Genomic DNA, 26,577 nt, shown 5'->3' with positions numbered 1-26,577 from the left:
CGGGCTATTATAGGAAGGGGGGGTTGAAAGGGCCGCCCCCACTGCCGAGTTCGCCGCTGCCCCTCCCCCTCCGAGTTCGCGCCCCCCCCCCCCCCCCCCCCCACCGAGCCGTCACCACCCACCTTCCACCCGGCCGGGCCCCCTCGCTCCGCTATTGAAACAGCGAGGGTCCGGGAACGCAGCACTGAGCTCTGCTGAGCTGCCGACGTCGGCCTTCGTTCTTCTTCTCTGCCTGTCCCGCCCTCGTGTGACGTAACGTCGTCGAGGGCGGGACAGAGGCAGAGAAGAAGAAGGAAGGGCAATGTCGGCAGCTCAGCAGAGCTCAGTGCTGCGTTCCCGGACCCTCGCTGTTTCAATAGTGGAGCGAGGGCCCGACCGGGTAGAAGGTGGGTGGCGGCGGCGACTCGGGTGGGGGGAGCGTTAGACGGCGGTGTCCCTCCCTCAGCAATGCGCAGTACAGACACTCTGTGTTCCGCCCCCCGTCATCACGTATTGACGTGGGGGCGGGGCAGAGAAGGTCTCTACTGCGCATTTGCGAGTGAGTACGGTTACTCGCCGTTTATATGTTTGATTCTTATACATTTCTTAAATATTTCTTACTATGTTTGCTCGTTAAAATACTATTATGTCTTATCATTAGCATGTTACCCAAAATTCTTCTGTTATTACTAAATGTATACTTTCTCATGTATTTTCCACTATTCATGATGTATTGTAAGCCACATTGAGCCTGCAAAGAGGTGGGAAAATGTGGGATACAAATGCAACAAATAAATAAATGCTAAGGAATCGGAGTTCATCCTTTCCTGGACAAGTGGTTGATCAGAGGTTTTTTTCTCATGAAAACCTCCAGGTCACTTCCAGATTAGTGACTCTTTTCCAGTTATTGCAAAGGGTGATCAACCTTGCTAAGAGCCAGTTAACACCACCTCAGTCTCTCTCGGTGCTTGGGAGTCCTATTTGACATGCGGGCTGTGAAGGCATTTCTTCCTGCTTTTAGAAGACAAAAGATTGTGTCAAGTTTGGCTCCTATTACAGCTTCAGAATCTTTGAGTGTGGGACTATATACAAATACTGGGGTCCATGGTAGCCATCTTTTGATGGTAATACCCTGGGCAAGAACACACGTGAGACCGCTCCAGCACTCTCTGCTGAGCCTTTCCTGGACTTCTCAGTCAAGGTTCAGCGTAAGCTGGTGGCTCCAGTCGTACTACTTTCAGCAAAGTACTATCCTGGCATCCCTGGAGCAGATAATGGTGACCACAGATGCCAGCTTCTTGGGCTGGGTAACTCATTGCCTTCATCACACAGCTGAGGGTCAGTGGTCTACCAGTAAAGCATAGTAGCCAATCGGTCATCTCGAACTGAAAGCGGTTTGTAGGGCACTACTAGTCTTTGTCAGCCTTCTTCAGTTGCATTGTCTCACAGAATTCTCATTGGCTTCCTTTGAAGTATCTTATATCAACAGGCAAAGGGGAACCCGGAGTGCTCTACTGGCCCTGGAGGCGCATCCACTTTTCCAGTGGGCGGAGAAGCATGTACCAATGAAATCACAGCACACATTGCAGGAACCCTGGACACTCAAATGGACTACTGGAGCTCCAACTTATTTATACATATTAATTGTTCCTTATACTCCCAACCAGGCAGTTAGATCATTGGATTCTCATTGACTGGTGCTTTCATCACCAGCCCGAGCACACTGGGCATTAAAATGACAGATAACATATGAGCAAGTACAAAGTAATGCATGTGGGGAAGAGGAACCCAAACTATAACTACATGATGCAAGGGTCCTCATTAGGTCTCACCGCCCAGGAAAAGGATCTTGGTATAATTGTTGATGATACATTGAAACACTGTGCTCAGTGTGCAGTGGTGGCTAAGAACAAAACTGAAAACATAATTCCTCTGGTGTGACCGCACCTCGAATATTCTGTGCAATTCTGGTCACTGCATCTCAAAAAAGATATAGCTGAATTAGAAAAGGTACAGAGAAGAGCGACCAAATTTATAAAGGGGGTGGGAAAGGCTAAAGAGGCTAGAGCTCTTCTGCTTGGAAATAGACAGCCAAGGGGCGATATGATAGAGGTTTATTAAATATTGAATGGAGTGGAATAGGTAGATGTGAATCGCTTGTTTACTCTTTCTAGAAATACAAGGATTAGGAGGCACTCAATGAAGCTACTAAGTAGTAATTAAACTCTGGAATTTGTTACCAGAGAATGTGGTAAAAGCAGTTAGCTTAGCAAGGTTTAAAAAAGTTTGAAAACTTTCCTAAAAGAAAAGTCTATATGCCATTATTAAGGTGGACTTGGGAAAATCCACTACTTTATATCTTGGATAAGTAACATAAAGTCTGTTTTACTCTCTAGGGATCTTGCCAGGTACTTGGACCTGAATTGGCCACTGTTGGAAACAAGGTGCTGGGCTTGATGGACCTTCGGTCTGTCCCCATATGGCAATGCTTATGTACAAGTCCACTTGGCATTCTACCTTTTTTTTTTTTTTCCTGGCTCGTAGTCTGTGGAATAATCCTGCCTCCACATACTTGTGGAGAATTGCCTTTAACAAAAAATTTAAACAGCTCTTAAAAATTTTTTTCTTTTTTTTTGAAATAGCATTTGGGTGCCTACTGCCTGGCTCTGACAGATGAACATGTTGGCTAGCATGAATACCAGCCTCTGCTCTTTATGAATGTTTTTATTGCATCTTAATGAATGATCTCTTATTTCTATTTTTGATTTATTGGTGTTCTTTTCTAACTTTTATTTATAGATTGTAAACTGCTTTGACCTACTTGTTTAGTATAGGTGGCAAAGTAAGTTTTTTTTTTTTTTTTTTTTTTTAATTAAAAAAAAAATTACAAACAAACTATGTCAGCAGGAATTTCTTGGATCCAGGGGAGTGAGAGTATTTTCCCTCATCTTGGTAAAGTGGGGCCTTTCCATTCTGGATCTGATGACCACGAGGCACAATTCCAAAGCTGCAGATTCTTCAAGTCGTTGAAGTACAGTTTGGCCCTGCTTCAGCCTTGGCTGCAGATATCCCTGTTTCATGTGTTTCCTCCTTGGCAAGTGATAGAGTATTCCACCTAGTCAGTTGCCATCCCAGTTGGGTAATTTTAGTGGCCTCAGATTGGCCCAGGAACCCATGGTAGGTAGACTTAATTTATCTTCAGATAGAGCAGCCGCTGTGCAGTGGCGTACCAAGGTGGGGGCGGTCCGCCCCGGGTGCACGCCGCTGAGTCTGCCCCGGAACAGGTTACTTCCTGTTCCGGGGCAAACTCAGGGAGCAGCAGTGAACACATGCGAATTGCGAAATCGGACTGAAACAGGGCAACAGGCGCGCGCTGCGGCACCCCCCCCCCTCCCCAGCAGCGTGCATCCGGGGGGGGGGGAAGAGGTGTCATTTCGCCGGGGAGGTCGCATCGGCGATCCGCCCCGGGTGTCAGCTAGGGTCGGAACGCCACTGCCGCTGTGTCTTTCCACTTTGCAAGGGACTTCTCTTCCAGGGTACAATCCATTTGGAAGATTTGTCTCCCTTTTGGACTTGCGGCTTGGTTCTTGAAAAGTCACAAGCTAAGGAAGAAAGGATGGTGTTACAAACTTGCTACAGGCTAGAACGAGATTGATTGCATATGTTGAGGTTTGGAGAACCTTTGAAGCATAGTGCAATGAAAGAACTATTTTTCCTCTTCAGTCTTCCTTGGCCCTATCCCATATTTTGGCCTTCTTACAGAGTGGATTTAAAGGCTTGGCTCTGAATCCCCTGAAAGTGCAAGTAGCAGCTCTTGCTTGTTATTGAGGACATTTCCAAAATTATTCTTTGGCAGCCTTCCTGGATATCGTCCAATTTTTGAAGATAGTAATCCAGTTAAAGTCTCTCCTTTGGCAGATATTCTTGGGAGTAGAGTCTTAATTTGGTGCTTAAGGCATTCAGAAATCTCCCTTTTGAGCCTTTTAGGAAAGCTACATTGAAAGATCTTAACCTGAAGTTGGTTTTCCTGGTAGCTATTGCTTCAGCTAGGGGAGTTTCTAAAATTCAGGCTTCTCCTTGTAGAGACCCTTTTCTTCACTTCACAGAAGCTGGAGTTTTAATCCAAACAGTGTCATCCTGTCTTTCAAGAATGGTTTCCTTGTTCCACTTAAATCAACTTTTGACTCTTCCTTCATTTCACCAGGAAGACTGTGGGAATGAATATGATTCCTTGAAATAGCTGGGCGTTCATATCTGCTGAGATACCTAGAAGTTACGAATAAATTTCATCGATCTGACTTTTTGTCTTCTTTGCGTGCCCTCGTTGGTGGAAAGAGACAATTTTCTTGACATACATTTTGCCAGGCAAGCAGCCACCTTTGACTTTGAAGGCTCACTGTACCTGAGGGATTTGCTATGTTTTGGGCAGAATTGTGAGCAGTAACAATAGAGGACATCTGCAGATTGGTAGCATGGGCTTCACTTCATACCTGTTTCAAACATTACAGGCTGGACATTTCAGTCAAGAAGGGAAAATTCCTTTGGAGCTTCAGTGCTCTTACCAGGGGTTTCTGTTGCTGTCCCAACTTGAGAACTTCTTCGATATATCCTATCAGTTCTGGACTGATCTGTTGTGGATGCTAAGAAAGGAGACATTAGGTCTTCGTGGCTAATTTTCTTTCCTTTAGTCCCAACAGAAACTTACGTTCAACTTTCTCTCTGTCTTTTTGATGTTTCATCTCTTAAGACTTCTCTGTTTAGTTCTGTTCTTAGCTGATGTTTAAAATTTTTGAAATTTTGCTTGTTCTTCATGGTTTTTAGAAGGAGAAGGGAGAAGTTTGGTGACTCCAATATATTCCATTGCTTTATTGAAATACTGGTTTGGAGTTGCTGCGTTTTGTACTTTTATATCCACCTGTTGGTAAATGAGCATCACCTATACATTCTGGACTGCTCAGTTGGTACTAAAGGAAATTAGCAGGTAAGACCTAATTTCTCCATACTTGAGATTCAGTTTTTTTTTCCTCAGAACTGTATTTCTGCATTAAGACAGAGAGGTGTGGTAGCCGTGTTAGTCCACTCTTAAGGTTATCAATAGAAATCAAACAAAATAAACATGGAAAAGAAAATAAGATGATACCTTTTTATTGGACATAACTTAATACATTTCTTGATTAGCTTTCGAAGGTTGCCCTTCTTCGTCAGATCGGAAATAAGCAAATGTGGTAGCAGATAGTATATATATTTTAGTGGCCTCAGATTGGCCCAGGAACCCATGTTTTATTTTGTTTGATTTCTATTGATTGCATTAAGACAGAAACTTGTGAATTTGAAATCTAGGTATGAGATCTGGGAACTGGGTCCCTACAAGCGTGCTTTCCAGAGAGCCTTTGTAACCAAGCTCAGAATGTATTCTTGTAGCTAAGGTCACTAGATTGTCATGCTTTGTATGCTATTAAAATTGTACCAAGAAAAACAAAATTGGGAGATTAACTGCTAGACCAAGAGGAAAGGAGAGAGGAGTCATATGCAGTGGTGATGGGGAAGTAGCCGTGCAAGTGGGTATTGGGTTCACATTCTGTCTTTTACTAACCTCCTCCATCTATCTTGCCTCAGAAAGCCCTCTGCTTCCTGGTGAATGATTGCAGCCTCATTCACAACAATGTGTGTGTGTCCTCTGTGTTCGTGGACCGGGCTGGCGAATGGAAACTGGGGGGACTGGACTACATGTTCTCAGCCCAGGGAAGTGACAGCAGGCCACAGAAGGGCATCGTGGAGCTGGAGAAATATGACCCACCTGAACAGGTGGAAGGCAGCAGCAAGGTGGCTGGCGAAAAATGGTATGTATATTCCCAGGGGTGCAGGAGGTAGAAACTTCTGACTACTGAACACTCTTGATAAATGGCTGATGGGGTGGGCATCTTGGGCTGAGCTGTAGCAGGTCTTTCATACATATGCACACTAGTCCCGATTGGTCCCTTTAGCCAGTGGAGTGTTATAACAGTTGCTAAGCTTGCAGAAGAAATTGCAGCAGATGGTGACATAGATACATGGATGCTGTAAAAGCTTAGTGGGTGATGCTTCTTCCTCCTGCCGCATGCCACAAGATGACATATTTGTTTCCCTGTGTTTTTGAGCAGGTCAGCAGATATGTGGCGGCTTGGATGCCTCATCTGGGAGGTGTTTAACGGGCCTCTACCTCGCTCATCCTCTCTGCGCTCTGTTGGAAAGGTAGCATTGTCTGCACTCATTTGTCCTCCTAAGAAAGTTTAACACACTTCCTCATATGCACATACCTCCTGTATTCTAAAACACTTTGTAGACATTCTCTGTCCTCTCCTACCTATGAATGTTTCTTCAGGTTTCCCACCTCACTAGTAGTAACATAGAATATGGCAGAATAAGACCAACTAGTCCATTCCTGAATGCACTTCTGTGATATGTCCCAGCTGCCAACCATAGAGTCTGACTGTCTGTAACTGCTAGTTGGATACTGCTTGCTGGATATATCCATGGCATCATGGACAGGAATAAATGGGCTGAGTGGATGAACCAGTTGGTATTTTTATTTATTTATTGCATTTGTAGCCCACATTTTCCCACCTATTGGTAGGTTCATTGTGGCTTACATGTTCCCAGAGACATGGTTACAGATTCCAGCGTAATTGAATACAGAGAACTTAGTAGAATTGATTACAGATTGCGTAGTCTGCGTTTACAGTATGTATGGGGCGGATTGGGTGGACTAGGCGGTAAAAGGTTTGCATTGTTCATTATCGTGAGTATTTAGGTTGTATTTTGGTGGTCTGGATGTTTAAGTTCTGTGGGGATGAATTTCCTGAAAAGGTGGGGTGCCTATAAAGGAGAAACTGAAGACGTATGTTGGTTTGTATTTCAGGCCCTTACACCTGGGGTAGTGAAGGGTCAGGTACGATATTACTGATTTCACTATGTTTCTAATTGGTAAGTCAGTTAGTTCAGTCATGTAGCCCGGTGTTAGGCCATAGATAATTCTGTGTGCCAGAGAACAGATCCTGAAGGCCATGCGTGCTTTGATTGGTAGCCAGAGGAGGGGTTTCGCTCTTTCGAATTGTGATTTTTCCATAGATAAGCCCGGCTGCCGTGTTTTATGCAGTTTGTAGTTTCCTTATGATTTGATCTTTGCATCCTGCATAGATTCCATTGCAGTAGTCTACGTGGGCTAGCACCATTTCTTGGATCATGTTGTGAAATATGTTCCTTGGGAAGTATTGTTTTATGTGTTTGAGTTTCCACATTGTGTAGAACATTTTCTTTGTGGCATTGCCTTGGTTCTCGAGTGACAAGTTACGGTCTATGGTAATGCCTAGGATTTTCAGGTTGTCTGAGACTGGAAGAGATGAGCCCAAGGCATTTATGGTTGTGGGATGTACAGTGTTGTGTTGGGTTGAGAGAATGAGACAGTGTGTTTTTTCTCTGTTGAGTTTCAGCTTGAATGCTGATGCCCAGAATTCCATGGTGGTCATGCTATTTGTGATTTCGGTGGTGATTTCTGATGGATTCTTTTGGAAAGGGATATAAATTGTGACGTCATCCGCATATAGACATAGGTTAAGGCCTCATTTGGATAGGGACCTGGCTAGTTGGGGTCATCATTAGGTTGAATAGTATAGGCGAGTGTGATGATCCCTGTGGCACTCCGTATTCTTCTACTCTTTTCTACTGTATTACTATAAGTGAGGTGGGGAAACTGAAGAGAGGACCACAGAAAAAGGTAGGGGGTGGGAGAGAAGAATGTATGTAAAGTGTTCCCCCTCCCTCCAGGGTGGTAGTGTTATTGTCTCTCTCCCCTTTCCCTGGAGTATTAATGTTTAGTATAGTGCTACAGTTCCACCATTCCCATCCTCGCAAGTGTGGTCCTGTCTCATTTGCAGATATGCTCTCATCTGACCAGGACTACTTGCTTCAGTGAAATAGCCCTTCCATTATGGAACTCCTTGCCATTGGACCTTTGTAAGGAGATGTCACTGAAGAAATTTAAAACATTACTTATGACCCATTGCTTTAATCAGGCTTTTTTAACCATTGGATGCTCAAATTAACAATAGATATATGATGACTAAGCCCGTGACTGGCCCAGTATGTCTTCATCACATATGTCCTTGAGTCTCTTACACAACCTATCCTTCTCTTGTGTTTCAGGTTAGATTAATCTATTTCCTAACTATCCCTTATAATGTGCAATTGTAATATAGATCTCCTTATGTTTCCCTTTCCCATCTTATATTTCTCCAGTTATTTAAGTTGTGAACCACCTAGATTTTTTTAACCACTATATGTGTTATAGCAAATAAAAGCAAAATGTGAAATGTAATATTAGTATGATGTTAGTATCCCTCCTCCCCTCTCCCTGGCGTGGCACTGTAATATTATTAGAGTATTTTCCATCCTCCCTCCCACTCCCCACCCTCAGTGATAACTTTTGGTTGTTTATTTATTAGGATTTATTTACTGCCTGTTGGATGAAATTCACTTATAGTCTTCTGTAGTACGTCTCTTTACTACACTATGACAGCACCTCCTCTCCCCTCAGATCCCTAAATCCTTGGTACCCCACTACTGTGAACTGGTGGGGGCAAACCCCAAAATACGCCCCAACCCCTCCAAGTTCCTTCAGAATTGCCGTGGCCCAGGAGGCTTCATGAGAAACAGCTTTGTGGAAACCAACCTCTTCCTGGAGGAGATACAGGTATGTAGGCCCTCCAAGCCCCTCCCCACAGCCCAGAAATATTGCCAGATAGCCAGAACTGTCTCACTAAGCACAGAACCTGAGTGGCTTTATGCACTTCAATAAGGAGAGTGGGACAAAAATGAAAATATAATTTATACTCCTGAATTAAAAAGCGACCAATGGGAACACAGCTGCTGCTTGCACTAGAGCTAGTCCTTGACTGATTTCAGTTATGTTTCTCTAGAAAGTGAGGGAGAGCAAACAGTTGATTTTGCTATCTTGGCTGATAGTGTATGATTAATGTAAGATGATTGATCTATAGTTTTTCTGGGTCAGAAACTTGAGCTGACCTTTGTATCCCTTTCTGGCAGATTAAGGAGCCAGCTGAGCGCCAGAAATTCTTCCAAGACCTCAGTGACAGCCTTGATGCCTTTCCTGAAGCTTTCTGTCGACATAAAATCCTTCCCCAACTACTCACAGCCTTTGAATATGGCAGTGCTGGTGCTGTCATTCTCGCCCCACTTTTCAAGGTAAGTGTGTGTCATCCTCAGCTTGTCATTCAGGGTATTTGGAGTGTTGTGCATTTCTGTGTGTATATGCAGGTAGTTCTTGCTCCACTATTCAGTATGTGTATTTGTGCACGTATCATCCTCGCCCTGCCCTTTAAAGTATGTTTGTGTGTGATTGGGACTGTGTTCACATGTAGTACTTTGAAGAGATTCCATGCCATGTTCACTGGTTCTATCCTTTTTCTGAAGTCAGTGCTCTTGCTGCAGTATCCCACCTACCATCGAAACCTCTCTCTGACCCCTTTGTTCTCTGCCACAGGTGGGGAAGTTCCTGAATGCTGAGGAATATCAACAGAAAATCATTCCAGTGATTGTAAAAATGTTTTCCTCCACAGACAGGGCCATGAGGATAAGGCTGCTGCAGCAGGTATGTGCACCCTGTCCTGGAAAGTGGCTGAGAATGGTGCCAGCATCTCATTGCAGAAAGGATAGTGGAGCTCATAGGGGCCAGAGGCAGGAATACACAGCCCATCACACCTAGGATCTCAGGGTTCAGGGAATGGGTGAAAGGATACAGAGCCTGTCACCTCTAGGATCTGGAAGTTTAGGGGATGGGTGAAAGGGTACAGAGCCTGCATAGGCGCCCCGTATAAGAGGCTTGGGGAGGCTAAGCCTCCCCAGCGCAACCCTGACCACCTTGTGTTTCTTCTGCTGCCCGCCGTCTCCGTCGTCATTTTTACTGCACTGAAGAGTTGGCGATTCAGAGTCAGCCTTCTGCCAGCGTCGGGGCTTTCTCTTCAGGCGTGTCTCACTCCCTCCCAGCTCTGCAGAAAAGAGGAAGTTGCGTTAGAGTCCAGGATGCCCCTGAGGAGAAGCCCCGACGCTGGCAGAAAGCTGACTCTATTGCGGGTGCTGAGGGAGAACTCTTCAGGGCAGTAAAAATGATGATGTGAGACAGCAGGCAGCAGAAGAAACAGGGAGAAAGATGCAAGACTCCGTGGGGGAGAGCTGCCCAAGACCGAGTGGAAGTGAGCCTTTCTAGCCCAGTAAGTAAACAAGGAAGCCAATTTGGTTAATGTGTTTCCCACTGCCTTCAGCCCAAACAAAACAAACAAACGTTTGAGCTGCTGCATCCAGGTTGTTCTTGATTGTTGATCGTAACAAGGCTAAAGCTGTTTCTGTTAATAGGCACGGTATTGCAGCTGGTAGAAAAGCGATTATAAACTCTGTAGTTTGTGCTTATATATCCTGTTTCTGTTTCTTGAGAGTTTATCTGAGTTTATCTTAACTGTTGTTGTACTCTGCCTTGGGAAGCTGGTGTTATAAAGATGATAGAATACTGTATATTGAAATTAAATGGAAGTAGAATTAAACTCACCTTTCATTGGGGCACATGGAATCACATTTTAATGTCATCTCATTTGTAGGAATTTGCATTTTAGATACACAACTGGATTATTCTGTTTTTAGGCATGTTTCAGGGACAAGTGGTTTTATAGGTCAAAATAAAAATAAATATTTTTTTAATGCAGATCTCTTTTGTTTAAACATAACTAAATGGGCTATAAGCCCCTAATGGTGTATTAGGTTCTGCCCAGTGTAATATTTTTGGTACAGTAAAGTTCTGAGTGTGTTTTTGCACAAAGTTGTGCATAGTGTTTTACAGTTGAGCGATTGTGGTTAGTATATACTTTGAGCAACCACTTTATTCTTTGACATATGATATGTATCTAATATCTAAATTTAATAAAAGGTATTAATTGTGACTTTTTATTTTTTTTTCTGTGTGTTATCAGACAATTATGGATTTAAGCACCACCCCTGGCCCCACCCCTAACTCCGCCCCCTTTAGCCTCCCCAAACAGTTGGGCCACCGACCGCCTATGAGAGCCTGTCACCTTTAGGATCTGAGGGCTTAGGGGCTGAATGCAGGAAAACAAATCCTCTAGGATGTGTGAGCTTAGGGTGTGAATGAAAGGATATAGAGCCTCTGACCTTTAAGACTTCAAGGGTTCAGAGGATGGATTCAGGGATACAGAATTTGTCATATCTAGGACCTGAGGGCTTGGGGAATGAGTGGAGGAATACAGAGCCTGTCATCTCTAGAACTGGAATGACACTATTTGAGTCTGACTATGCCTATTCCTCCCATTTCAGATGGAACATTTTATCCAATATCTCAATGAGCCTACAGTGAACACACAGATCTTTCCACATGTGGTCCATGGCTTTCTGGACACCAATCCAGCCATCCGTGAGCAGACAGTGAAGGTATGGTTGACCATGGGAAAAAACATATAAAAGTCTTAGAAGGGGCAGCCACTGGAGAAAAGGAGCTTGCCTAAAATTCCATGATTTCTTTTCCTCTGCTCCCACCTTCAGTTTGCATCCAATATCATTTGCTCAGTTGGCCATTAGAGCTAGGATTGGAATTAAGGTAAATAGCTTTGTCCTGGGCATAGTTCTCAACTTGTGATCTAACTCTTAGTCTATCCTTGGGTTGGAGCAGTTCTACTGAAGTGGTGTAGGCAGTCTCTTTTTGGTGATGGGGGGAAGAGTTGCATTTCCTGTGGTGACCCTCGGTGCCCGGTTAAGGAACAGCTGTGGAAGTAACTGGAGAGGAAGTTGTAGTCTGCTACCTATCGGAAGAGAGAGAAGATGATGCTGATTTGACTGGTTGCTTCTAGTCACTAGTTGCCTTTTTTGATTTTTCAGTAACCTTTCCTGAACTTGAGATGCCTTGTGATCAGCTTATGGGCAAGGGTCTCCTGAATTGTTTCCTTTTTGTTCTCGCTGGCCCTTTCATGTTTTCCTTTCACAGTCCATGCTGCTTTTGGCACCAAAGCTGAGTGAAAACAACTTGAATGTAGAATTGATGAAACACTTTGCTCGGCTTCAGGCCAAGGATGAGCAGGGTCCCATCCGCTGCAACACCACTGTCTGCCTGGGGAAGATTGCCCCCTATCTTAACCCTGCGGTAAGTCCCAGCTATCCTTTGTTACCAGCCCACCAGCATCCTCTTGCAGTGCCACATCTCCTAGCTGGGCCACTTCTGATGTCACTGTTCACATATACCTACAGTTGTTGCTGCTCCTGGAGCTGAGAATATTTACCTCCTTTTGATCTGAGGTCTTCTCAATTGCATTCTTCCTAGACTGGATCTTTATCTGCCATGATCAGCATCTTCCCCAGCTCATTTCAGTATAAAGGGGCTAAAAGATTGTCCAAACTGGAATTGTTCACCAAGTCAGTCTGAAGTAGGCATTTAAATATGTTATATAGAAATGAACTTACCCAGATCTCATAGAGGATCTTTTTGTCCTCAGTGGAGGGATGAACAAAACAAGGGGGCAGCCACTCATTTATGGCTCTAACTCTAAGGGGCTCATTTTCAATAGGTTACTATAGAACTTTGTAAGTCTAAATGCTTTGAAAATACGCTTCTATGTAGACTTGAAAAAGGAGTGGAGCCAGTGGTTTGGAGGGAAAGCAGGTGGGTGGATATGTGATGGTGTGGTTGGGCTAGATGGAACAGCAGTGGCCTCACTAAGTATTGGCTATTGTTCCCCTTCAGACCAGGCAACGGGTTCTCATATCTGCCTTTTGCCGGGCCACCAAGGATCCCTTCCCACCATCACGGGCAGCGGGAGTCCTGGGTTTTGCTGCCACACACAACTTCTATTCCATGAATGACTCTGCTTTCAAGATCTTACCTGTGCTGTGTGCTGTCACCATAGACCCTGAGAAGAGTGTTCGTGAACAGGTGAGGGGTGTCTGGGTGTCTATGTGCCAGTCAGCTTCTAATGCAAATTTTTTCCAATTTGCTTTATCTCCCCATTTCTCAGTTGTGATTTCCCCACTCAGCATTTGCTGTTTTTCTCTAGACTTTTAAGGCAATTAGGAGTTTCCTGACAAAGCTCGAGACAGTATCTGAGGATCCCAGCATGCTGCCAGAGATGGGTAAGTACAGCTGGTATCTGCCCATCACTTGACCTGCACTGCAGTAGCAAATGGCACAACGACTCTCTAACAGAGAGACTCTCATTTGTGCCAAGAGTGTGTGGCTGGGCTCGAGTGCCTGCCCTGGATTTTTTTTTTTCTGTGTAATATGCAGGGTATACCACAGGGTTATATTTACTGGCCCATGGTGCACAGAGCTGGGCTATTGAAGAATAGCAGAATTTGTATGTAACGCTGCATTCTCAGGAAAGGGTAAAACACTTGGGCCTACAGACAAAGGAGAAGGAAGGTTGGACATTAACCTCCACTCTGCTGACTCAGCATAGTTTTGCGATAGATCCTTGACAAGAGGTATCCACTGGCCCTCTCACAGTCCTTGAAAGCCTCATACTTGAACACACATCATCAGCACTTCATTTTCTGTTGCAGAGAAAGATGTTCATGCAGCCTCAACCAGTCCAGGCATCACAGCAGCAGCAGGCAGCTGGGCAGGCTGGGCAGTCACCGGGGTCTCCTCCCTTACCTCCAAACTCATCCGCACCAATGTAGGAGGTGGCCAGACAGCATTGGGACGGGGTGGACCTGAGACAATGCCAGGATCAGCTGTGGAGAATACTAAAACTGGTTTGTGTTGGTGGAGTTGAAACTTTCACACCTTATTTAAATTTTACTGCTTCTCACCTGGCTTTCATTGGAGAGACTTGTTAGACTTCTCTTCTTAGTCCTTCTCATCTGGCTCTCTTCTTGTCTCCTGTTTATTCTCCATCTGTCTTTCATTAGGGATCGTCCCCTCAAAAAGCTTCCCTTGAGTCAAACTAGTCAGTGATGGTTTAATTGCCGGGATGCAGAGACAGTAAAAGGCTTAATGTTTTCTGTTGTGTGTATGTGTATGCACATTTAAGGAGCTGGTTCAAGTCCTGAAGCAACTGTCCCTGCTCCTAGTGCCCCTGTTTTGTCCTCGGCTGCTTGGGATGCAGAAGAAGGAAGGGTGGAGGAGGAGGAAGAAGAAGAAGAAAACTCAGCAGACCGGTGGGATGATGAAGACTGGGGCAGTCTAGAGGTAGGCAGGGGAGGGGATGTGAGCCATGTTTCAATCCCTCAGAAGTAGGAGAAGGCATTCAAAATGCCAGGTTTGACCTAAATGAGAAACAATGGTGTCATTGGTATTGCTGATATTACTAGGTATCGAGAGCTGCTTCTGCCCAGTAGATCAAAAATGTTTTTTCTTCCTTTCATTCAACTATCTCCATTCTGTTTGAGTGCATCTCATCTTCGTCGCTGTCGTCATGCCTCTCCTACTCTTCTCCATACACGCTTACTGCTTTTCTACTCTGTGCTGGGATATCAATCCCAGTCCTGGTCCTCCAAATCAGCTGTCGCCCTACTCGTTCAGGTCACACAACAATGTCTCCAATCTTATTTCTGTTCCTCTCTTTTCCCCTTCTCTTTCTTTCTCATACCTCAGTCTTGCTGCTTTTCTTTCTTCTACTTCATTTTTCGATTCATTCCTCTACCTCTCCGAGTAGCAGTCATTTATCGACCCCCTGATGTCCCTCTCTTCTTTTCTCACTGACTTTGACTCCCAACTTTCCTTCTTTTTCAAACCTTCATTTCCTTCCCTCATTCTTGGGGATTTTAACATTCATGCTAATGATCCTTCTGACTCTTATGCCTCTCTGTTTCTTGCTTTAACATCCTCTTTTTTGTTTTTTAAATCTCTTTATTAGAAATTTACATGAACAATCCAAACTGCCCGATTGTACAAAAACAATTCATACCTTGGCTGTTAGGTACAATTACTAAGCATACCCCTGGGGCAGCCCCCCCCACCAACAACCCCCCCACCCCACCCTCTCATGCATAGGGTTCAATACAGAATTAGGAGAAGTAATACTCAAACATGTCTACATTCCTGCCATTTAACTTAAATATTTGGGTAAAAAACAGCATTCGATTTCGTCTAAGAGGTCTAAGGCATGACATTTGACACTTATAGTCCATGTTAGAAAGTACCTGCAAGCGTGTCAGGAGGAAAGGTCACTTCCAAGATGCTGCCAGCATCAGTCAGGCAGCAGTGATGATATGTAGTGTCAAATGAACGAGTTTCCCTGGAAGCCCCCTTGGTTTAATGTGCAACAGGGCACATCTCATAGATGTTGGTATAGACAAACCCAGGATATCTGCAATCAAGTCAGATATCATGTCCCAATATTTCATTGTAGCGGTACATCAGAGGCACTTGCACGCTACGGAGATTTCTCTTGACTCAAACATTGGATGATAGCCATATCAGATACAACAACCATCATAGAATTGATGATTGAATATACACCATTGACTGTATCTCATAAGACTCCTGATGAAGGTGCGTTTTTGTGCCGAAACACGGCTGTGTCGAGTCAGAGTCAAGTGTGTCACAGGTTTTTCAATTGAATAAAGATTTGATTTTCTACATACGCCATCTCCGGTTGTTTTGGAAGAGCCTACCTTTTCTACTCTCTGCCTTTTGCATCTTTTTGCGTAGGACTTCAGTGTACCTCCACCCTTGTGGTGTTTTTTTTTTTTCCCCTCCAATATTTTATTGACATTGGGCAGGTCCACCAAATGTGAATAGAAGTGCCTGTACCACCACAGGCCCACCTGCAAGCACCGGGACTACTGGATATATTTTATGCAAGTAAGCTGGCATGAGATACCGCTGATATAGCAATGGATAACCATTCTATTCTAAGTTACTTGCTATAGAGAGCTTAAGGAGGCATTTGAATATTCCATTCCTCTGTTTTAATAGTATAGGTATCACCAAGTAGTCCCTCCCAAGTGGCTATATATTTAATGGGTGGGGCAGTCTGCTGTACCAGGGCTTGGTAGAACTGGGAGAGACATCTTTGCCTACTATTCCCATTAAAGCCCATTCCAGGGGGCATGTCAAAATGGCGGATTGGACCCGTTGACTGCCGGAGCGTGTTTGTTTCTTTCCAAGATACTTGTTTTTTTCCTCGGTGAACAATGCCTCACACTAAAAGGAAAGGCGTTGTAAGAAGTCTACCGCCGGCGACTTCAAATACAACGCCAATACAAACAACGCTAGAACGGTTTGTCACGAGCACACCTCACTTACCCGGTTTGAGTAATCCTGCAGCGGGCGGAAATGAAGGAGTATTCTACCCGCAGGGAGAAGAAACAACTTTGTCTTCACCGGAATTGAACCCACTGCCATGCCCTGCCGTAGCTCAGGAGAGTGTGGAGATCCTAGAGCCTTCGGAATCCGTGGCAGAAGTTTCTCTGATCGGCGGCGACTCTCCTGAGACGGCAGCTGTTAATAGCAAGTGTGGAAATATTTCCCCCATGGCGCCGACATTAGAGTCTATTTGGGCAGCGATACAGGCTCTAACTTCAACTGTCTCTCAAGCTGCCCGAGAAACGTCCCTAATCGTGAGTAAGCTGGACTCATTAACTACTACTTTTGAAACATTGAAACAGGATACAATTCAAGTTAAATTGAAGGTTCAACAAGAGATATCTGGCTTAAAAACAAAAACGGATTTACTAATTAAAGATAAAATATCAATTCATCGAAAATTAGAGAATTTTGAAAATTATAACAGTCGTTCGAACCTTCGGCTTCTGAATTTTCCATGTTCGTCGGAAATAAATGCGATATTTTCAAGAAGTATTTGACTGAAAAACCTATCTATCTCACCAACACTAATTCCTCCGATTAATAAAATCTATTACTTACCGATTTCTAAAGGGAGAGAAGATAGGAATGCAGGTTTACAAGATCTTTCAGCGTTTCTAGAACAATCTAATGATGGAATTTTTGAAAGGCGAACATTGTTGGTTTCACTAGTTTTCGAACAGGACTTGAATATGATAAAGAGACTATGCTTTAGGAATCTTGCTATACCATTTTATGGTGCAAAAATTCGGATTTTTTCTGATGTTATACAGGTTACTCAGGAAAGGAGACGAGCTTTTCTGGCGATGAGGGATGAAGTTAAAGCCTTAGGAGCCATTTTTTTGCTGGCATATCCTTGTAAATGTCAAATACGATACCTTGATAATAAGTATCTTTTTTTGGAACCGGAACATTTAAGATCTTTCATAGATGTTAAAAGCTTGAACAAATAGCTCAAATGTTAATTTAGATCATGTAGTTCATATTAACAAAAGCGATGTATACCAGGCCATATTCTTATATATTTTTTTCTTTTGACTTAGTTTATCTCCTTCTGGTTTCTTAGCCCTCTATGAATCTAATTTGTGGTCTAAGAAAGAATGTTATTTTTTTTTTTTAATCTTTCGATATGAATGCCTGTGATTTATTCTTTTTTGATTTTCTAAAACAAGATGTAATACTTGTGTTTGAAGTTATAAACTTATAAAAAAAAAAAAATAAAGCCCATTCCAAAAAGTTCTCCTCTCGTGCCACTTCCGGGTGGGCATGTCTACTGATGAAATCAGATACACGGCTATAATAGAAAATATCTTGGGGGACTTAGGCTTTAGAAATGTTAAGTAGTAGTAGTAGGCCAAATTCTTCAACTAGATCCGCAAAAGGAATCCTTTTTCCATCCTCCACCACTTGACCCAAATGGGTAATCCCAGGGTCGCCCAAGCTCAATAGCGAGGATCCTGGGTGCCCAAAGGGACCCCCTTGCCACCGTGAAGAGGGTAGCCCAAAAGTACTTCCATTACAAGGTTCACAAGATTAACTTTGAGTTCTCTACCAAGTCACCTCCACCTCTCCTTCCCTCAGTCCATTCTGTCAACCCTCCTTCAACCCCTGCCACCTTTTCTTTCTTCTCTAAAATCACTGAAGAGGAAACTGCACATTTTTCTTTCCTCCTCCAAACTGAATGCTTGTTCCTCTGATCCAATTCCCACCCATCTACTCATCACTATCTCTCCTACTATCATCCCTTCTATCTGTCATATCCTCAGTCTTATACATTCCACTGCAACTGTTCCTGATGCCTTCAAACATGCTGTAGTCACACCACTCCTCAGAACAATCATTGGACCCTCCTTGCCCTTCAACTATCGTCCCCATCTCCCCCTCCCTTTCTTATCCAAGCTACCTGAATGTGCTGTCCACCGACATTGTCTTGACATTTATTTATTTATTTTTGTTACATTTGTACCCCGCGCTTTCCCACTCATGGCAGGCTCAATGCGGCTGGCAATGGAGGGTTAAGTGACTTGCCCAGAGTCACAAGGAGCTGCCTGTGCCAGGAATCGAACTCAGTTCCTCAGTTCCCAAGGACCAAAGTCCACCACCCTAAACACTAGGCCACTCCTCCACTCCTCTCCACTCTTCTCAAGCTATTCTTGATCCACTTCAACCTGGCTTTTGCTCACTACATTCAACTGAAACAGCTCTTGCTAAAGTCTCCAATGACCTGTTCCTGGCCAGATCCAAAGGTCTCTATTCTATCCTTAGTGACCTATCTTCAGCTTTTGACACTGTTGATCACCACCTGCTCCTTGATACACTGTCCTCACTTTGATTTTGGGGCTCTGTTCTTTCTTGATTTTCTTCTTACCTCTCCCATCGTACATTTAGTGTATGCTGTGGTGGATCCTCCTCCAATTCTATCCCACTATCTGTTGTTGTACCTCAGTGCTCTGTCTTGGGATCTCTTCTTTTCTCCATCTATACTTATTCATTCTCTTGTTGCTCTAATCTCCTCACATGGTTTTCAGTATCTTCTTTATGCTGGTGACTCCCAGATCTACCTCTCCGCACTAGACATTTCAGCAGGAATCCAGTTCCAAGTCTCAGCCTGCCTGCCTAACATTGATATCTCAATGCCATCTGAAACTAAACATGGCTAAGATTGAGCTTCTTATCTTTCCCCCTAAACCCACCTCTCTTCTTCCTCCATTCTCTGTCTCTGTCAATAGCACTCATATCCTCCTAGTCTCATCAGCTTTTAACCGTGGGGTCATCTTTGACTGCTCTCTGTCTTTCTTGGCACATAAGACTGCTAAAACCTCTCGTTTCTTTCTCTATAATATCACCAAAATTCATCCCTTCCTTTCTGAGCACACTACCAAAACCCTTATCCACACTCTTTATCACTTCATGCTTAGACTACTACAACTCGCTTCTCACAGGTCACCCACTAAGAGGCAGATGCAGCAACCAAACGTAAAAAAATCTAAATCGTTAAAGTCCCTAACGATTTTAAAATAACGAAAAATGCACCAAAAAAAAAAGTCACACATGCTGGAATCGGTATTGAAACGTACAATGTATCAAAGAATCACAATACACATCGTTAATCGGCCCCCAAATCATGCGCAGAGCAGCCAAGCGTTATGTTAGCTGCTCTGCGCATGCCACAAACAGTCAAATCACAAGCACATGGCAAATTGAATTGACACATAAAAAAATAAAACTAAAAAAAGGAGCGGGGGGGGGCAAGGGCGCCCATCAGGGGCGTCCTGTACGGACGGCCTTGCCCCCCCCCCCCCGCCGCTGCTCCCCACTTTCCGCCGCTCCCCCCACCCCGAAAAAGCAAAATTGTAGCAGCCCCTGCCCCCCTCCCTTCCTCACTACTCTCAGCTCCGCCTCCCGACATCCTCCGTCTGTGCCCCGCCCCCTTTGGGGGTCGTCGCCGCCATTCCCCTTCTCCATCGGGCCCCCCTCCCTCTTACCGGGCCCGTGCAGCGCCTCTCTCCTCTGTCCGAAGGCGCTGCACGGGCAAGAAGAACGCTGAATCAGCTGATGCCTGCCTTCGCGATGGCGCGTCTTTCTCCTGCTGCGCCCGCCCCTGTCTGACGTCAGTGTTACTGACGTCAGACAGGGGCGGGCCCAGGAGGAGAAAGACGCTCTATCGCGAAGGCAGGCATCAGCTGATTCAGCGTTCTTCTTGCCCGTGCAGCGCCTTCGGACAGAGGAGAGAGGCGCTGCACGGGCCCGGTAAGAGGGAGGGGGGCCCGATGGAGAAGGGGAATGGCGGCGACGACCCCCAAAGGGGGCGGGGCACAGACGGAGGATGTCGGGAGGCGGAGCTGAGAGTAGTGAGGAAGGGAGGGGGGCAGGGGCTGCTACAATTTTGCTTTTTCGGGGTGGGGGGAGCGGCGGAAAGTGGGGAGCAGCGGCGGGGGGGGGGGGCAAGGCCGTCCGTACAGGACGCTCCTGATGAGCGCCCTTGCCCCCTCCCGATCCTTTTTTTAGTTTTATTTTTTTATGTGTTTTCTGAGGTCCTTTGGACCAATCACAGCGCTTTTAGCTCTGCTAATGCGCTGGGATTGGCTCAAAGTTTGTTTATTTTTTCACTTAACACTTTTTCCTGGCACAGAGCTGTCCTAACGAGAGGTCCAGACCTCTCGTTAGTTTTCCTGCCTTTTTCCTGCGTAAAGGCAATCGGAAAAGGTTAGTGCATGTCGTTTCAATGGGGTTTTCACACTAATTGCTCATCTCCATTCCGTTTTCGTTAGCTGCTACTGTCGTCGGAAAATAGGCTTAAGTGCATGGAAAGGATCGGAAATTCTTCCCCGAGGGCTCATTTAACGATGAAAAACGTTTAGTGCATCTGCCTCTAAGTCGTCTCTCTCCCCTTCAATCCGTTCAAACTTCTGCTGTACGACTTATATTCCACCAGTTTTGCTATGCTCATATTAGCCCTCTCCTTAAGTCATTTCATTGGCTCCCTATCCGTTTTTGCATACAGTTCAAACTCCTCTTATTGGCTTACAAGTGCATTCATGGCTTACAAGTTCATTCACTCTGCAGCTCCTCAGTACCTCTCCATTCTTATCTCTCCCCACACTCTGTTCAATGTGTAAACCTCTCTTATCTGCACCCTTCTCCTCCACTGCCAGCTCCAAACTCTGTTCCTTTTATCTTGCTGCACCGTATACCTGGAATAGACTTCTGAGTCAGTGCGTCAAGCTCCGTCTCTGGCCGTATTGAAATCTAGGCTAAAAGCCCACCTTTTTGAGGCTGCTTTTAACTCTTAACTCCTATTCGCTTGTTCAGTATCCATGTCTGTTTCATCATTCCCAACATAAATAATTCCCTTATTTGTCCTTTTTTTCTGTCTTAGATATTAAGCTCTGTCAAGCAGGGTCTGTCTCTTACATGTTTAGTGTACAGCGCTGCGCACGTCTAGTAGCATTGGAGAAATAAGTAGTAGTAGTAATAGTGGTGCAGTTTTTAAAATGTGTTTTTACACAGTTAAATGTTGGCCTGAGAAAAACTTTTAAGCATTACCCACTAAACTATTAAAAAAAACAAACCCACCCCAACAACAACAAACAAGCAAGCAAAAAACCCCCCCACCCAAAACCAACAAAGAAACTAAGTTGTAATTTGAATTTGTTTTGATAGTTATGTTTGCTCTTGATGTATTTTTCCTGCGACAGTTTTACTGGGTTGCTGGACCTCCCTGTGCCTTTGACAGGTGTCACTGTGCTCAGCATGGTATAAAGAGTAATTGTGACCAGACTACCTTTTTCCTAGCACGAAGAAGAAGAGTCTCAGGAGGTGGCTGAGGAAGATTGGAATACACCAGAGTGGTCGGAAATGCCACGGGCAATGTCGGCAAGTCAAGGGAAGATGGTGAGCATTAATCTTAACGTGAGACTGCTTTATCTGCATATTACAGCATAGTCTCGATTATCCAACGTAAATGGGACAGACTCGTTGTTGAATAGGATTAGTGAAAAGTTGGATAATATGGGAAACAGTGGTAACCGCTCAAACATTGCATAAACAAAGGCATAGTGTTCCCAATTTTCAAAATTCTTTATTAACAGATTTCCGTGTTACAACGGTGCTGTTTTGCAGTAAAAGTAAGGTCTGACTTAAAAAATACAGTACTGTAATTGTCTCGGGTGCAAAACTTCCCTCTGTGCTGTGCCGGAAAACGGAAAGAGAAGCTGCGTGTTTCTTATTGGAGTCCCGATGGTGTCACCAGGGGGAATTTGTCAATATGCCAGATGATTGGATTAGCGAAGTTCGGATAATTGAGACTGTACTGTAGTACTACTACTACTAAGCTAAATTCAAATATTATTGCATATATTATGAACACTTGCACCCAGAGGCACATGCACAGGTGGGAGAGATTGTTTATGGTTACATGTAGAAATGGTACTGTTTGGTGAAAAAAAAAAATTTTAAAAAGTTTGTCTTACCAAGTTTCAAGTTTATTAGGGGATTTACTATTCCGCCCATCGTATAATAATATCTGAGGAGCTTACAGTCTAAACAAAGAAGAAAAGGAGATAATAGAACTGATGGGAGACTCAACATGACAGAATAGGATGGGGTGAACTACAAATCGGGTAGTAAAATAGGGAATAGAACTCGAGTAGGGGGCAAATTGTTCCGGCTCTTCTCGGACAAATGCGACACTCAGTGTCTTCTCCCTTTACCAGAATCACTTTAATTACAGGCAAATTTAAGATGCATTTCCTTTCTGTCCAGCTAGACCAGTCCAAACTAATGGGTTTATACGCTCGATTAGCAGATGGTGGTAGGCAAACAGACAGTTTCTAGCCATATCACTGGAATAACATCAGGTGGTAGTCAATATTTCTCTACCTCCCAGAAGATGGTATAAATTGGACTGATGCAGCTGGATGTTTGTTTCTGCGGCTTGACTCCCACAGACTCACGCCACAGCTGGGGCTCTGGTGATTGAGTCCTAGGGGCCACCGGTTCTCCCGGGTTTGGGTTATGGCTCATCTCCCTGCTATTGGGGGTGCTTTAGCTCTCTTTGGTCAGGAGTCCTCGCCTGTGGGTTGGTTCTTCTGCCAGTCCTTCCTCTCCATTCCTCATTCCCCCCTCTAGAGCCCCCTTGGAAAGGGTGGGGGAGAAGAGGTTTGGAAACAGCTGCATACATGGATGCAGCTATATAAACTTTGACAAAAAACAAAACCTAAAAAAAGAAGACAAAGGTCTGGAGAAAGGGCAGGGTGATCACTGGGGTCTGGCACTCAGGAGTGGCTCTGAGACGGCCGACATGCTGTGGGGGTGTGGCTTATGCAGCAGTCAGGAGCGCTGGAATCATTGTGTCCTGAATGTGGGGTGGGGCGCTTGGGGGAGCTGCAGGATGGCTCATGGTGGGCTCCAGAATTGCCGGCAGTGGATCCTTCAGTCCTGGAGCTGTGGTCTTTGGTGGCAGCAATGGCCATCTTTGAATTTGGCTGTGTGGCTCCCGTGGCAGGGCAGGCTTCATGTGATCCTGCTGGAGGGGGACTCAGAGGAAGTTTCTGTGCATCCCTCCCTTCAGGACCAGCCCTATTGGACTCTTGGGTACTCAAGTTGGGATTTTGGGACCATGATAGTAGCGGCCTGGCGAGAGGCGGACTCTTTGGGGCCCTTGTCAGGGTTAGGATCAGGGTCCAGGCTGACTCACCTCAGGGTGCCTGATTCCACCCCCCAGCAAGCCAGTGCAGGTGGCCAGCATGGGTTTAGACATTCCTGCCCTCTCCTCCTTTGGGATGCAAGCTGGGAGAAGGGAGACGAAGAGGCTGTCCTGCTCGCTCAGATTTCCTAGAGCCAGGAGAGCTCTCCCCAGGGAAGGAGCGGGAGTCACTAGATATCCGGCTGTTCATCTGCACTTATTGACCAAGTTGTGAAGGCCCTCCAGTTGTAAACATCTAAAGCACGTGTCTTAGCAGACTGTTGGTATAAGAAGAACAGGGTAGATTATATAATTTTTTTGCATCTTTATAGTTATGTTTTGTTTTATAAATATTTGTTAATTAAATCTACAGTTCAAACTTATTTTGAATTTGTTATTAACAGTAACAGTTATAACCTTTTCCCTCCATTAGGACTTCTCTGAGATGGTTTTCAAGGAGTGGGAAACGCTGGGCTTGGTTCTAAAGGGTTCCAAGATTATGGGACATCTCTACCTCATGCCTAGGACTGATATTAATTGCCTTTTCCCTTCCCCAAGGTGGACACGTTGGTCATGGCAGTGACCATGAAGATGACAGTCCTGGTGGAGGGCAGAGCTGTCTTCAAGGACCAATATGATTAGAGGATGGAGCTACTCTTGAAGCAGCTCTTCAGTTCTGCTGCCTTGGAGGTACACAGGGCTGTCTGTGGGAGTTATGTGGCCTGAGCAAATGGGTGTAGCAGCCTCCACCCTCCACAGAATCAGCCTGGCTGGCACACGGGGCCACCTTGTTGGCGGACTTGTTTAATGACTTGGTTCGTATGTGCTTGAACTCGGTCACTTCGGTGTTGGGAGCCCTCTGTTGGATCTGGCTGTAGATACTGCATCCACTGACCTTTTGAAAGTTACAGACGTTTTGCAACTACTTTGTCTTGTCTTGCCTGTTAGTGTCTTTTTGTGAGACCTTTATGTGTGATTGATTTCTTTCCTATCAGCATATTGTATTTCCTTTCCCTCCCTTTTTTTAAATCTATATATGGATTTTTACTGTTAACTGATTTGGCCTGTTTTGTAAGGACTGTTAACCACTTTGACCTGTTTTATAAAGGCTGTTTTGTAAGGACTTGGGGAGGCTTGACATCAGTCTCCCTTAGGAGAAGCCTAGGGCAACTGCTAAAGCCTCGGGAAACCAGGGATCTCATGCAGCTGGAGTTGTTTTTGCTCAAAAAACGTCCTGGTATGATGGCTCTGCAGTGAAAGATCAGAAGGACCTCAGACCCTGGTTCCTCCACCTAGAAGGGTGTGTAATGAGAATGGGTTGGGGGGGGCATCCTGGATCATGGCAGATTGGAGGTGTCTCAGCCTTTTTGTCCAGGAGTGGACCCTCATCACCTCAGATCAGTAAGTCTGGGAGGTAGTTTGTGATAGTTATGCCTTAGTTTGAGTCTCCCATTTCAGATGCGTTTATGGTGTCTCCCTGAGGTTTTCTCCTCTAGCATAGAGTAACAGAGGAGATTCTGGCCCGCCTGCTTCACTTGGGGGCCATGGAGGATGTGCCTCCGCTGAAGGAGGGACAAAACAGATACTCTTGTCTATTTTGTGGCTCCTAAGAAAGGGTGATCCTTCTGTCCCATCTTGGACTTTAAGGGGGTCAATGCAACTTTGCATGTCCCGTTGGTTTCACATGGAAATCCTCTGCTCGGTGATTGCTTCGGTCCATCTTGGGGAATTCTTGTCCTCGCTGGATCTGGCTGAGGCTTCCTTCCATAGCCACAATTATCTGGATCACCAGTGGTTGTATCTGAGGTTTTGCATATTGGGCAGATACTTCCAGTTCAGGGCCCTCCCATTCAGCCAACCACAGCGCCTTGGACCTTCTCCAAGGTCATGGTGGTGGTGGCTGCTGCCTTTCTGTGCAAGGAGGGGTGTGGATGTGTTCCTATTTGGGCTGACTCCTGAATGGTTTTGCTCCATGTGGTCCAGTTTTTTTGAGACCCTCAGTTGGGTGGTCAGTTATGCAAAAAGTCACCTTGAGCCAACCCAGGATCTGGAGTATCTGGATGTCTTCTTTCTCACTGGTATATAGGGAGGGTTTGCCTGACTTAGGAGTGGATCCTTAAGCGCCACGTGTAGGAGGTGGAGTTGTGGCCTAGGCAGCTCCCAGAGCATGGGATTATTCACAGCTTCTGGGTTCCTTGGGCATGAGCCCAAATGGGTCCTCTTCAGAGAGCTTTGTTATCCTGTTGGAGTCCAAAATTGCAAGATTTCAAGGTGTATCTTTTCCCCTGTCACCTTCCATCAGTGGAGGAGTGGCCTAGTGGTTGGGGTGGTGGACTTTGGACCTGGGGAACTGAGGAACTGAGTTCGATTCCCACCTCAGGCACAGGCAGCTCCTTGTGACTCTGGGCAAGTCACTTAACCCTCCATTGCCCCATGTAAGCCGCATTGAGCCTGCCATGAGTGGGAAAGCGCGGGGTACAAATGTAACAAAACAAAAAAAAAAAAATGAAAGTTTTTGGTGAGCCTTTGAGAGGTGATATGGGAGAGGTGGTGCTCTCTCCATGGAAGGTCAAGATTTTCCTTCCTCCAGGATGGGTTCAGTCAAGGCCTGGCCCTTAACCCTTTCAATGTCCAGGTCGTTGCATTGACATATTCTAGGCACCCTCTGGGAGAAGGGGGGGAGGGAAGTCTCTGGCAGCCTTGCCAGACATAGTGTGATTCCTGCAGGGGGTTACGCAGTCTCAACCCCCTCTTCATCCAGTTTTTCCTTTTCACCTGAATTAGGTAGTCTCTGTACCCACCTTTTCTTGAGGAGAAGTAATGGATCATATGCTGTGCAAACTAGATGTTTAGAGAACTTTGATGAAATATTTGGCAGTCACGAATGAGTTGCGGAAGTTGGATTGCCTCTTCATTCTGTTTTGGGGGACCATGTGAAGAGGAGATTGCCTCCAAGACATCAATTACCTGATGGATCTAGGCAGCGATTTAGGCTTCATATATTTTGGTAAACAAGGTGGTCCTAGCTGGGCTAAGGGCTCATTTAGCTAGG

The 26,577-nt window shown here is 45.1% G+C and overlaps 1 protein-coding gene across 1 annotated transcript in view; it reads left to right on the top strand.

Moving 5' to 3' along the window:
- The window catches only part of SCYL1 (SCY1 like pseudokinase 1), a 110,615-nt gene that overhangs the window by 27,789 nt on the left and 56,249 nt on the right, over positions 1 to 26,577 (top strand). The window contains exons 4-15 of the mRNA XM_030217804.1: positions 5,596 to 5,819; positions 6,120 to 6,210; positions 8,552 to 8,707; positions 9,061 to 9,219; positions 9,518 to 9,625; positions 11,356 to 11,469; positions 12,020 to 12,175; positions 12,773 to 12,961; positions 13,083 to 13,158; positions 13,588 to 13,782; positions 14,061 to 14,218; positions 21,635 to 21,733. Of these exons, the coding sequence (XP_030073664.1) occupies positions 5,596 to 5,819; positions 6,120 to 6,210; positions 8,552 to 8,707; positions 9,061 to 9,219; positions 9,518 to 9,625; positions 11,356 to 11,469; positions 12,020 to 12,175; positions 12,773 to 12,961; positions 13,083 to 13,158; positions 13,588 to 13,782; positions 14,061 to 14,218; positions 21,635 to 21,733 (1,725 nt within the window). The remainder of the gene's footprint in view (positions 1 to 5,595; positions 5,820 to 6,119; positions 6,211 to 8,551; positions 8,708 to 9,060; positions 9,220 to 9,517; positions 9,626 to 11,355; positions 11,470 to 12,019; positions 12,176 to 12,772; positions 12,962 to 13,082; positions 13,159 to 13,587; positions 13,783 to 14,060; positions 14,219 to 21,634; positions 21,734 to 26,577) is intronic.

Source organism: Microcaecilia unicolor, chromosome 11, assembly GCF_901765095.1.
Source record: "Microcaecilia unicolor chromosome 11, aMicUni1.1, whole genome shotgun sequence".
NCBI lineage: Eukaryota > Metazoa > Chordata > Amphibia > Gymnophiona > Siphonopidae > Microcaecilia > Microcaecilia unicolor.
Note: the sequence above shows the minus strand (reverse complement) of the source record. Positions and strands in the feature narration are given on the sequence as shown.